Below are 14,021 nucleotides of genomic sequence, written 5' to 3'. Positions count from 1 at the left end.
TGAGGATTAAAGCATGAAGAGTTTTTCCGAAACCTCATGTTCATCCTGCAATATTTGTTTGGTGTATATAATCCTAATATACCGATTGCAGCAGTAAATATTTCGCTGTAACCAGACCCTGACATCCAAAGGAAACCTGTTTAACTGCAGCTAATGAAAATGTAATACTCGTGATCCTGCAATGTTTGTGTTCTGCAGCACCAACCTGAGTTTTGAAGAACTTTCAGCCAGTAAGATTCAGCCTCTGCAACTTTGATGGAATGAAAAAGCTTCAAGCTTTCAACACCTGCCATAGAAGTTTAATAAGGACCCTAATAAATGGGTTGGTTTCAACAAACAATTAACTTAACAACTTCATCTGGAAGGCTTAGAGGCCCCATTTCATGGGAGGTAACTTGAGAGCAGTCTCATGTTATATAGTGCAGTTAATGTTTCCTTTAGAAAACCAGAGTTTTTAAGATTTAATATTTCATGTGCTCCAAATTACATAAAATTGGCATATGGTACACAACAAAGCCTTCAACCCCTGTATAGATGAAAAAGAAAATTTGTATTAATCTTCTTAGCTGTTTGAGAGTTTCTTAAGCACAAGGAAAATACACAATTCCCAGGAATTCAGAAGCTTATAAAATGAATTTTGTGGGCAATCTGGAAAAAAATATTCCCTATACTTTGATTGTGCCTTTAAAATTCACACTCCTACAAATATGGAGATTTTCTTGTAGGTACTGAGCAGTGTAGCTGGACTGCACCATATACACTTGAGAGGAAGTCTTTTCTTACGTTACCTTATGTTGTGAGCTATCTTTTCAGCCTCTTGAGAAACTACGTAATAGAGATTAAGTTTCTGAGGGTTCATAGTTCAATTTACTTAATGTAAGTCTGTATTGGGATGAAGCACTGCCTACTTTGCACATTTCATCTTAAACTCTCCATTTATTTTGCTGTCAGTTGCTACCCCACTCCCCAGTCTCCCTTTCTTACCACCCCTATTTTTTTTGCTCATCTCTAATCACACTTCCCATGTCAGATGTGTTGCTTTCATGTGCCCTGTCTTTTGTCTTTGTATCTGAACTTTGTCCCATGTGTTGTGCTTGAACAGTGAAAGGTCGCGTAGACAAGGATCTATGCTTCCTTACAGCTGTCAGTATCCTGTGCCTATTATCACCCTCCTGTACCTAATGCCTGACTGTTGTAAGTAATGGCATGGCCTGTTGCGTATACAATTACTTTCATCTATATACACACAAAAAAGGTAGAAGATGCTAGGATTCATGTGTCTCAGCTGTACTGTATACAGAAGCTCAGTGAGGCAGATCATAGTCCAATACCAGCCTCTTTTTTGACACCAAAATTCAGCCTGGCTACTCAATGCCATAGGTCTGAGTCTATGTAAAAATGCATTAATTAAAAAAAAATAAATAAAAACTGTTCTCTTTATCTAATGGTATTGCTGGGAGAGCCTTGTCATGATCTGTAAAACCATGTCTGGAAACACACTCTTCAGTGTTTGAGACACAGTAGCACAAGCTTGGAACATTGCAGGCAGCAAATGAGCAATTTTAGGTAAAACCATTTTCAAAGACGTCACTCTGTCTTCCTTCATGAACATAAAGTTTTCAGAGAAAACACTATTCAGAGTTGATAGTATGATGAGTAGTAATCAGAAATACTTGGGCTGAGTCACAGTGTAGGAACAGCATGAAGCCCAGTTTAAAATCCAGTTCTCATTTTATTTAGTGGCCTGAGTTTGAGTTGTTCAAAAATAGACTGTTCAATGTGTGTTCTTTAGAGACTGATCCATTGCTTGGCTGTGTGAACCACAGTTTTGGGGTGAGGAAGGTGAAAGGAGAGGGATTTGCATTTTCCAAGACAAGTGTCTGAACCACGTTTCATTTTGGAGTTAGGTTCTAGTATTTTAATATCGCACAGTTTCCCATATATTTTTTTTGTGTAATAGGAAGTGCCATTTTCTTCTGATCTAAGACTTCGGCAGAAGCTTGGATACCTCTGGAGCCATACACATTATAAGCTGGTCCTATGGTAGCCGTTGATTACTGATAAAGTGAATATATGATGATTCTCCTGGGAAGTTACTGCCTCTGAAGCCAAGGGCAGTCAAAACATCCTATTTCACAGTTAGGTGGCCAACACCACCATTCCTGTCATGAAAACTTGCTCAATGTTAATAACAGGTATATCTTGCATCTATAGAGGTTATAACTTGCAGTGGAAACAAGGAAGCTGGCTTTTGTGTGTGTTATAAAACCAGTAGTTAGTAAGATACCTTCCAGGTAAGTTGCAGGTGGGTCTAAAAGCCAGCTTGGCCTGTTGTGAAGGTTTTAATGTCATATGATGATGATATCCTGGATGAAATGCTAAGAGCTTTGGAAACGAATTCAAGTGAACTTCTGTAATATACATACATGGAAATCTAGCAGTTTTCTGAAGCTACGTAATTACATGCTGACAAGTATTCCACTCACATCAGCTTCCACATTTAATAGTTACTTGATGTGCCCAGCCCCATGGTGATGTGTCTCAGAGGAGTATTCATAACTGGTTCTGCAACAACAGAATAAATAGTATTTAAAAGTAAATCAATATTTGCCATCTAATTTGCTGTTGAATGTAGATGCTGTTAGGGGATTGGCTTCTTTTAGGTATTGCAACGGTAGTGACCTTTCAGGAGACTTGAAGAAGGAGGAAATGGTATTATCAGTAAATGGCTGAGGAATTTCTAGGCTGGTGGAGAAGGAAATAGTGCCGCTGAGAAAAGCAGCCGAACTCTGTTGTCCATTAATAACTTAACCTTGAATTTACCCAAGTGGTTTTTGAACTAGCTTAGCTTTACTGTATGACAAATGAGTTGCCTTTACTGTAAGATTTTAGGTCACAGTTGTGGGCAGAGAACTGTGTGGGTTATACGATAAGCTCATCATCCTACCAGTACACCTTTTGCTTCTCTAGGGGTTTCTTCCCTTCTAAATTAATGCAGCAAATGCCTGTCAGTGCCTTAACTGTGTACGTTGATATAAAGCTGTTCCTTTACAATATCTAAGACCCTACTGTAAAAGCATATTGCAGCTGAGCTTATTGGAAGAGTATGGAAGACCCAGCTTCTGTGTGGTGGTCAAAATTTCTCTTTGTAATTTTTCTCTTTTGTCAAGGTCTGAGTTGAGCTCAACCAAAATGGCAATTCCTAACTGTTTACTACCTTCCAGCTTTACATCTTTGAATCCAGCCCTCACAGCAGACATCCTTCTTTTCCAGCATAGGGTTTGTGTGCAGGCCAGCCATATGGTTTGTGTAATTATTATTTTATAATGGTGTTATTGCTCTCTAGCTGCCCAGTAAACACAGTGCAGTTTCAGTAAACTATATACATAGGCATAGGAACTTTAGACTTGAATGATTTTCTTCATTTTTATACAATAGTAGGTGTGAAGGAGAAAAAAAGATTACATTTAATTTATAGGAACTATATAAAGTTTATATAGTCTCTACAATCGTCTCAAATGAAAAGGTTGTGGAGAAGAGAGGCTGTACTGAAACTGGGAGGTCCACAAAGCTGGAGAAGAATAACAGTTAAAGGCTGAACCCAGGACAGGCATGTCAGTAAATACCTGTGCTGAACTTTTCCCACTAGCTCTATCATTGAGCATATGGCCTGCATTAGAGGTTTGTCTGCTTTACGGGTTTTATAAACACATTTCCTCCTCTTTCCTTTTGCCCATCCAGTTACTATTGCTTTAGACTATTATAGAATCAAATAGTGTCTGTTCTGGAGTCATCATTCTTACTTGAAAGAGGCTGCTTGCTGTAGGAAGGATCACTGATTGGCGTCAGAAACCTGGGTATACGTGCAAGTGCTTTCCTGAATGAGCCTTTTTGGGATTTTTTTTTTTTTTGGTGTGTGAGCTCCCTGAAGCAGTAATACCAGTTTGGCTCACCCATCCTTTGAGGCATATGTGCAGCTCTAATTTGCTTCCATGGTAGAATTTCTGCAGCAAAATTAGGAGCCAGTGTGTGCTCAGTTTCATGGATGATCTGTAAATAAACACAGCTCTCTTTTTCATCCTTATTTACCATGAAAATGAAGGTTGCCAAAGTGACTGGTGAAAAATTGGACTGAAAACCAAAAAGCCAAGGCTCTGATGAAATCAGAAAACATGAATTTTGCTTATGTGTACCTTCTGTGTTTCCTCTTTGATTCTGGTGAACAGTGGAATTCTGTATATCCATCCCATTTGATAAGCTCCCCTGTCCTCCCTGAAACATGGTGCTGCCCACCTGAGAATTCCTGAGCATTTTCAGACATGCTTAAGAGGCGGCCCTGTTGCCTGCCACTGCTGCGCCTGTTCTGTCTTCCCCTTTGCACCAACACATGCATTTGAATAAAAGTATATCTGGGAACAGATTTGGCTTAACATTAACCTCCACCCACCCTCAAAAGTTAATTTTAACAGATCAGTTGTGAAAATTGCACCCTAGGTGACACATAGCTGTGGATGAGTGAGTGCTTGGAAAGCCAATTCTGAGGTCAAGGTGTTGAAGGAAGGGAAGCCCAGGAAAGATGACACATCTCTTAGTTTATTGTACTTTGAGATTTGTAGGTGGTAAATGCTGTGGGTTTTTTATAGATATTCTGGAACTCTAATATAACTTACAGTTTCATTTGTAGAGAGCTGTTTCAAATCTGTGCATATTTTTCTAAGATATCTTAAAAGAAAAGCCAGCAGCAATAATTAGCTTGGCATTTTCCATGTTTTCTAAAGCATTTAAAGGGTAATGACTTTTTTAACCAATCTCGCATAAAATCAGGTTTTACAGGAGTAAGAGGACTTAAAAGGCCTGAACAGCCATCAGTGAAAGATGTGATTCATGCTGAAAGCTCTCTTCCAAGGCATCAAAATAAGGAAAACAATTATACATGTGATTAGAGACTGCTGACCTTTAAGTTAAAATGATCAAAAGGAACAATATTAAAATCTGATTTACATAAGCTACTACTTAGTCTACAATTAGTCTGACCAATAAAAACAAACCAGACTTTTACAGAAAGTGATTTCCCTGTAGGTAGGTTAGCTATTTTTGTAGGGCTGAAGAAACACAAAATGGTTCTAAAATGTATTTGATACGCTCTGTGAGTAAATTGAAATACAGCATATAACTAGTTTTAATGGGTTTTGTTCATAAATTGCCAGATTTCCTTAATTCAAGTGAAATTTGAGAACCACTTGAGAATAATTGTCTCCACAATGAAATATTACTTTGTCAGTCTACTTCATTTATATTAGATATATGGTTTACTTTTTTATATTAGAAAGTAAATGAATGTTGGTCAGTAATATGATTCCCCTTACACTTTTGCTGTAGTTCACTATGGAAATGGATTCAGGAAATGGCAGATGTGATTAAAAACTCTTCAAGAGCTGTTTGTACAGCACCTAGCCTGTAGCACTTCTGGCAGGGAGCAAGCACTCCTCCTCTTACTGCAATGAGTAATCTTACTGTAAAATGATTCTTCAATGTAGGGACTTGGAATTTTGGTTTTAAGTGCACTAGTTAGGAGACTGGGAAGATGAGATTTGATGAGGTTTTTCCATTCATAAGAATGAAGACAAAATTGTTGTGTGGCTAATGTGGTCCTGTTCCTTGTGCATACAAGTAAGTACATTGGAATCCACGGCAGCCCAATTTGCATGAGGCATCAAAGCAATAATCCTATAAATGGACATAGAAGGGTCAAGCTGCCTGCTCAGAGGCATCACTGGGGAGCTGTGCACGACACGTAAATATTCACCTCCCAAAAGCTGCAGTGAAGATTGCGAAACTGAAGAGAGATTTCTAGATTTCTTCCTACATCCTTTAGAATGCATCTACAAGTGCACAGCTCATGTCTGGGCAAAGAAATTGTATAAAACACCATAGCTCAACCTTATATTTCCTGATTTGGAATATATTTGTTTTATTCACAGGGCTCTCATGAATTCTGACTTCTTTGTGCATCAGTTTTTGAAATTTCCTACAAGATTTTCCTCTTCTGGAAAATTAAGTGCTGTTTTTTTTGTTTCTGGTATTTCTAGTGGAACGGGAAAATGTACAGAAGAGGACCTTTACCAGATGGATAAACCTACATTTGGGAAAGGTAAGACTGACAAACAGCCTAGATATTGGGATACAAGGACCAAACCATAGATGTATTGCAGCCAATGTCTTTTAAAGCAGTTTAAATTTGGAAACAAAGTTGACTTCCGTGCATATGGGGATGTTTGGAGGAGAATGAGGGGAAGCTGAAAGCGTATTTCTGGTTAAAAAAACAATGCTTTTCAGGCACAACAAATGCTTGACTGGCTTTAGTTCACCTCAGGTGCATTTAAGCCCGAGTTTAATGTTGTCATGAGGCTAGAATTTTCCCATAGAACATACTCGTATAAAGTCAAGTATGGCTGAGACTGCTCTGAGGTGATTGTGTTCTTCCCTGGACTGGAAGTTCAAACATTGGAGGCATCATGGCCTATGTTCTTCAGAACCCGGCTTCATCCCACAGTTGCATATGGGAACCGTTCATTACTTGTCAGTCATGAGGGCAGGAGGGCTGTATGATGGGATCTTTATGTATCCCCTTCCACTAGAGAACTAATTTTTGGCCATCATATTTTTAAGATGTGATTGTTTCTTAATCACACCCTAATATGGCTATTAAACCTAATTTACTTTTCTTATTGATAGTAGTGATAACTCTCCTGAGTAGTCTGCCACTTGGAGAATGATTTTCCTGCTGTTGAGGATGGAAAGAGAAAAGAAAACATTCTAATATTCCTGACACAGAAGCAATGCTTAGTGCAGGATCAAGGAATGAGACCAGCTTCCTAATCTAGAAAAAGTCGTAACTTGGACTGGAGTTTGAAATTCACAGTGCTTTTAGTATCTGTGTCTGAATTTCATAAAGCACAGACTGGGAACAAGTTTGGGCTACAAGCTGACTCTCAGTATAGTTCCTGTAGTTCTTGGGAAGTGATTGCATTTCAGACATAGTAAAGTAAAGGAGTTCTAGAAGAAAGCCATCACATACATAGTTGCTTAAGTCCTCTATTCTGCACTGAGTCTTGCTGAAGAAATAAGGGGATCCTCACTGGAAAGTCAGAATAAGGCTAGTAGGAAATGTTTTGACTAGCAGGTGCTCCCAAAGGTCTCTCAGAACAAAGGCAGTGTTACATGATGCCTTTGTGAATTGGGATCTAGGGCTTTATACTAGCAGTAATTTTGGAAGTTGAATGAAAAGGTTGTCAAATATGTGAATGTGGAGAAGGTCTTTGATTTACAGAAGAAATTAGATCATTAAAAGGCTATAGGATGCTGTTAATTCTGCCTTGCCAAACATGTGAAGTCTTAGAATCTGAGTGGGCAGGTGGACTGTTTTCTCTGGATTCAACCAAGAAAAGTGCTTCTCTGAAGAAAGGGCAAAAGTCTGCCCCTACATTAAATGTTTTTCCTGGAAGTGGCGTAGTAAATGTACCTGTGTAAATAACCAAAGCTTTGCTAAAGCTCTCTCTAGTTACAGGTGATTCTCTGAGGACACCCACTGAGGAAGGTGACCTTTATCCTCAAAGGAGCACTTCTTGCAGAGTGGCTTGTTTATTTTAAAAACAGCAGTGAAGTCTTCTTGTACTTCTTCAGGAAACTTACGGTGTGCTGTGTCCTCTTTTGGGGCAGACAATCCCATTTGGGTCATCTTTTGAGAGGAACTGGCTCTGCTGGTCATGGGATAATTAGGAGTAGACTGCATCTTCCAAGTTCTGGTTGCTCTTAAGTAATGAAAGGAAAAAAAAAAAGGTTTGGGTTTGAGGCTTTCAGATAGGTTATTTGATTTTTAAATGAAGGATACTTTGCTTTCTTTCAGTATGGAGCATTGTTTAGTACTCTTGGCTAGATTAAAGGCTAGTAACAAAAACACATGGTCCCAGTTTGCCAGAAGCAGTGCTTAATCGAACAGTAGTGCATTGCCCAACCAGAGATGAAAAGATTGTGCTCTTTAGGGATATGTAAGTGAGTGACACCTGAAAAGAGCATAATTGCTGCAGCTGGGACTACTCCTAAGGGCTGAGCTGACTTGGCTGTGTGCCTCATAGCACACACATCATGAGACACTTCGGTGAAGTGAGGAGATGGTTCCCTTTGGAGAAATCTGCTGAGAAGAGAGAGACACAATAGAAGAAGCTGCTATTTAAAGTAGGAAAAGAAATGGGCAGCAATGGAAATGAAAATACTGGGAAACAGAATGACGCCACCAGAAACCTTATAGAGGAGACATTGTGGATTGCAGGCTTATTTCAACATAAAGTGGGATTTGTTTCTTCTGGACTTGTCGTAGTTTGAGGGATCAGCACCCAACCCTTGGGTGGTTACTTCCTAGGCAGACTGTTTAGGGTGAGACTCTGTTATGGGAAATCTGGAATAAGTCCATGTCTGATCTCAATTACATGAATACTGTACCTCAGTTCTAGCTCTGACATTCCTAGGCCAGAATTGCCACTGATATGAAGAATAGAGCACCTCCCGTATGAAGATAGGCTGAGAAAGTTGGGGCTGTTCAGCCTGGAGAAGAGAAGGCTACGTGGAGACCTCATAGCAGCCTTCCAATATCTGAAGGGGGCCTACAAGGATACCAGAGGGAGACTCTTCATTAGGGACTGTAGTGATAGGACAAGGGGTAATGGGTTTAAATTTAAACAGGGGAAGTTTAGATTGGATATAAGGAAGAAGTTCTTTACCGTAAGGGTGGTGAGGCACTGGAACAGGTTGCACGGTGAATGCTCCATCCCTGGCAGTGTTCAAGACCAGGTTGGACAGAGCCTTGGGCAACATGGTGTAGTGTGAGGTGTCCCTGCCTATGGCCTAGGGGTTGGAAGTAGATGATCTTATGGTCCTTTCCAGTCTTAACCATTCTGTGGTTCTGTAGTCAGCCCTTTCTTCCTGCAGGCTAAGTTTTACTTCTAGTATCTCAGTCTTGTAAAATTCTCCTTCTTACTCTCTGAAATCATAGTGACTTATCAAGCAGTACTGCTTTAAAAGCTGCCTGGGTTTTTTTATTTTCTACACAGCGCAAGCCTCCTCTGAAGGTGAAAGATTTGTTTGTTGATATACAAGATGGCAAAATCTTGATGGCACTACTGGAAGTCCTGTCAGGACAAAAGCTGGTATGTATACGTTAATGCTCACATATTCCATTTGGAGATCACCCAAGTCATGCTACCAAGAAAGGGTATATTTGCTGTATTTTTTTTATTAATGAATTCTGTTTCTATGTTGTCTGATATACGCTTAATAGGTCTGCTGATGCTCGATGTAGTTGTGCGTTTAGTTCTGGTATCCTGGCTAAGACTTCATTAGTCTTACTTATAGGGTATAAATCAGAAGAGCAAAGCTTCACTTACCAGAATCTTTTTCCCTCCTCCTTTCTTTGTAAGAGCTGTGGAAAGTTGTACATACCAGAAATGGAAACACCCAGTACAAATATAAATGACCAGCTAGAGTTAACTTAATGTTTTCTTTCTCCTCAGTCCTGTCAGCAAGTACTCTCTTCTGTGTGGATATCACACTTGGATAAGAGGAAACCTGTTCTGCAGCTGTCTCACCACTGCAGATGCACTCAGCCGATGATGCTCTACAGTGACTGAGCCATCTGCATACTGCAGCACGAATGGCCTCTGCGGTCACACATTCACAACTGCTTGTTTTGTAATACTCTTGCGGTTTTGGGGAGCTGTAGCAGAAGCATCACTGTGTGTGCATTCACAGAAATTGCATTGAAAGCCAGGCTGGAAAGGAATTGAAGGGGGTGACACCTCATGGTAAAACTGAGGCTGTGCCCAGCAGGTCAGGGAGGAGAGCAAGGAAGGAGGTAAGGTCAGCTGGCTGGACTTGTTGCACTGGCAGTTAGGTGTTCCTGCACACGTGTGATGGAAACTGTGAGCTAAAGTGGAACTGCAGGAGACAGGCATGCAACAAATCTGTTTCATTTCTGCCAAAGTGAAGTTATCTGCCTCCCACCTGCCTGTGCCTGCAATGAAAGCTGCTCACACTTCCTAATTAGGATCATACAATTCAGTTCAATTTGAGAAAAAAGATAAATCCACTATTATGAATTTTCAGGTAAATTTGATCCTGTGACTGAACATGATTGGGGCATGATTACATAAATAATCAATGTGGCAGGTTGAAGAGAGTGATAACATCTGGAAAGCAGGAAAGCTAGTTGCTAACCCTGTTTTGCTACAGCAAGGGCAGATCATGTAGTTGAAGCACTTTATTGATCAGCAAAGATGACAGTAATTTTACATAGGTAGGTTACCTTAGCCTTATTTTGCCTCTGTGTCAATAGTTTTTAAGCTTCATATGACATGTTTACAAACAGTGTGGCTTTTATTTTTTCTAGATGCACGAATACAAATCATCAAGCCATCGCATTTTTCGTTTGAACAACATAGCCAAAGCACTGAAGTTCTTGGAGGACAGTAATGTGAGTATTTCCAAAGGTCTTAATGTTTTCTCTCCACGTATGTTGCAAATTGTTATTGAAATTGTAATTAGTCTGATGTGCTGCGTGTAAGTAAGAGGAATATACCACTTAAAGGCATTATGACTTACCTTAGCAGCAAGGCTGAAAAGCACATAAAAATCCGCAGCGAGAACACCTACAGAGTCTAAAACAAGGATTATTTCTTCATTTTATAATGTAAATGTTCAACAGGATTAAAGGATCAGGAATCCGGTATTAAAAGGAAGTAAAAAGAAATGCAAGTAATTCTTATGAACTGGGTCTTAGTGGCATTGCTTCAGTTCTGCTGAAGGTAGATGATTTTCTTTTGTCATTAATACTTATAGTATTACAAATCATTTATTTGTCTGGCAAACTCCTGCAGCAGCTGATGGTGAATCAAAGGCAGGAAAAAAATAAATCTGAGAACATGACATAAAAGTATAATTCCAGGAATCAAAACCTTATAAGGATATAACTTCCTTCGTAGTCAGTGTGGTATTACTGCAACATCACTTTCTATTGTAAGTGACAAAGCAAGATGAAAGCCTGTAGCTTGAAATTATTCATTCTTATTTATTTATTTATTATTTCTCCCATTAGGGCTTTTTTTCAAAGCCCTGTGGATGTGGCTTGTGTTTTGAAAAATTGCTGTTCTTGAAAAATGCAAGAAGCAATGGGGTCAAGAGAAATCCCAGCCATGTAACAACTCATATATATGGTATACCTAGATCTTTCAGAAGGAGAAAACAATTATGAGACTATGTTCTACAAAGAACTGCAGTAGGGTTTAAATTTTATGGGTGAGGAAAGATCCAGTGTGTGCTTATGGGCAAAACCCTGCCTTGCATGGAATGCCACAACAGCAACTGATGTCACTTTGCTGCTTCCCTACAATGAGCTTAGCTCTTGCTCCGGATATTGTGGCGCCATGCTAGTCATGCAGGAGAGTCACTGAGAACCCTCTGCGGGAATGAACATGATGTGAGGTTCTTAGTGGATCTCTTACAACCTCATGGATGTGGGAGGTTTAACCTCCTTTGCCTTTTTCCCCCGGAGATGATGTGAAAGGTTAAGAAGTTGTCCAGTAACTTCGAGGTATTCCAGTCTCCTTTTTGAAACTCCATCAGTAGGGGCTAATCTGGCCCTCAAAGTGTATGTCTATGTGTCCTCCTATAGAACTGCTGAGAAATATTTCATATGTTCACGTATTTCTTAACAGTTTCCCAGTTGATGCTTTCTACCCAAATGCAGCTCAGTCCCACTGGCAAATGATGTATTTTTCTCTTGGTTGATATTACAGAGCTGCAGCTGGAGCATGTCTAGTTGTCAGGAACTCACTACAGGACAACCTAGAACCAAAATGAGCAAGGCCAGGCCTTGCTCCAGGAGGAGCCTTAGACACAGGCAGCCTTTTAATTAGTACTGCTGAAACACCTACTTTTCTATGGATTTCTTGTTTCCTTAAGGGTAAGCATCCAGTATCTTGTAGCCAGGTATCTCTGCTGAGCTGGGTGACAAACATAAGCAGCAGTGCGAGAACAGAGCTGACACTGAGAGCAGTTTAATGATAAATGCCACTCACCATTTTGAAGAAACTGCTATTCAGACATACTAGGTCTTAAAGGTCTTCCTATGCCAAATACCTTGGAGCTAGCAAGAAATCTGAGCCTTGAAATACGACAGCTAGAGGTGTCTTCTTGCTAAGATTGAAAACTGTTGTGCAAACCACTAGATAAAAGTTATTTTGCTTTCCTTTTTTCAGTTTAACCAAACTGGTTAGTGAAGGGTGGTAATGAAAGTGTTGGCAAAATGCCTTGGTTGCCAAGAGCTTCAGGGTTAGATATTAAACCACAGTGGATAGAACTCATCAGTGAACGCTTCTGTAGAACCAGGGCAGCAGGGTAAAGCGCTGCTAAGTGATTCTTCATGCACAGGATTTCTTAGTGATAAATGAGCTGTATGCTGGGCTTTAACTCTGTCTGGGTGCCATGTGTAGTACAGACAGCTTCCTTGCTTCCTCCCTTCTCCACGACCTTTGCCAAAACCAAGTCTGTGTCGTCGAAGAGAATAACATCCTGGTGTTATCAGGTGGAACAAACCACAGTGTGGGAAAGTTTGCTTGGATTAGGCAACCCTATCCTTTGCTAACTGATTTAACCAGAACTCTGTGACAAGCTATGTGAGGTGAGATAAGCAAGGAGAAGGGAGATGCGTAGCAAAACAGAAGTAAGCAGAACTTACTAGGATTTTATTTTTGTATGAGAAACGACTCTACTTTTTAAGAATAGGATCCCTTGGAGGCGGCACCGTCTTGTTCAATTTTTATAAGGAGGAAATGCATTTGTGGTCCTCAGGATGCAGAATTGGGCTCATTTCTGTTCTGCAGACTATGCTGGGGGCTTGAGATAGGAGTTCCATGAGCAGGGCATTTGTGATCAGGGCAAATTACCAATAACGTAAGGTTTCAGAATTGCTTTTTGCGTGCTCAGTCAGTGGCAGAAGTGTTCTGGACATGCCCGGAAGTCTGGGTGCATTTTTTGCATTTACCTTGCTTCTTTGAATTTGGCTCTGAATTTATGATCTCTTCTACAGGTAAAGCTTGTTAGCATCGATGCAGCAGAAATAGCAGATGGAAATTCCTCTCTGGTTCTTGGACTAATATGGAATATAATCTTATTTTTTCAGGTAATACAACTTGAATACTTTAATCATAAGTGAACAATCTTCCTGATATCAATCTATTCCAGCTGAACACTGCTTTTCAAATTTATTTTTCATCCTAAAGAACATAATTAAACATGTCAAACCTGAGCTTTTGCCTCCTGATTTTATACCTGCAGCTGTTTCATTTTACTTCGTTTGAGCTATTTTGGTGTAAATAGGAAACAATTTAAGCCTTCGTTTGACTTGGACGAGAGTTAGAGCTTCAGATTACCACTTTCCCTTCTCTCCTGTGCCTTGTCAGGGTTCTGTTCCAGATTCCCTGGATCTGAACCAATGTCTTGGGTTTGGTTCCAGGTCACAGTTTATTTTCAATAACCTTTTCTGGATTTGGTACAATGTGGTGGGAAATTCCATGTAGAATCACTGATCTCCAGAGGCTTACTCAACATGGCAAAAATTTGCAACTGATGTAGAAGACCAAATGAAAGATCTTGAAGGGCCTGGAATTGATAAAACTGATTCGAGCTTGAAAATTGATTTAACCCCAGGCTTAGATTAAAACTGGTCTATAATCTACATGTATTTTGAAAATTACCTTCTAGACAATACCAAATTGTAATGAACAGAGAGAGATGGCAGAAGGGTTCTGCAACTCTTGTAAGACAGTGAGGCTTTTCCTTCTCTTTCATTTAAAAGATGACGATAGGTTTAAAAATTCATCTCAAAGTTGCACTGGGGTTTCTCTCCCTGGCTAAGCTCCTCAGGCTGAACAATGCTGCACATCACCAGTTTGGCCAGATGGAGTCACAGG

The 14,021-nt window shown here is 39.9% G+C and overlaps 1 protein-coding gene across 1 annotated transcript in view; it reads left to right on the top strand.

Annotated features, from left to right (window-relative positions):
* CLMN (calmin) overlaps positions 1 to 14,021 on the top strand; it is a gene marked incomplete at both ends in the record, with an annotated part of 74,805 nt that overhangs the window by 48,122 nt on the left and 12,662 nt on the right. The window contains 4 exons of the mRNA XM_080619442.1: positions 6,090 to 6,151; positions 9,108 to 9,203; positions 10,442 to 10,525; positions 13,139 to 13,231. Coding sequence (XP_080475568.1) covers positions 6,090 to 6,151; positions 9,108 to 9,203; positions 10,442 to 10,525; positions 13,139 to 13,231 — 335 coding nt within the window. The remainder of the gene's footprint in view (positions 1 to 6,089; positions 6,152 to 9,107; positions 9,204 to 10,441; positions 10,526 to 13,138; positions 13,232 to 14,021) is intronic.

This window comes from Psittacula echo, assembly GCF_963264785.1.
Source record: "Psittacula echo genome assembly, chromosome: 5".
NCBI lineage: Eukaryota > Metazoa > Chordata > Aves > Psittaciformes > Psittacidae > Psittacula > Psittacula echo.
This window is presented reverse-complemented; position numbering and strand designations above follow the sequence as displayed.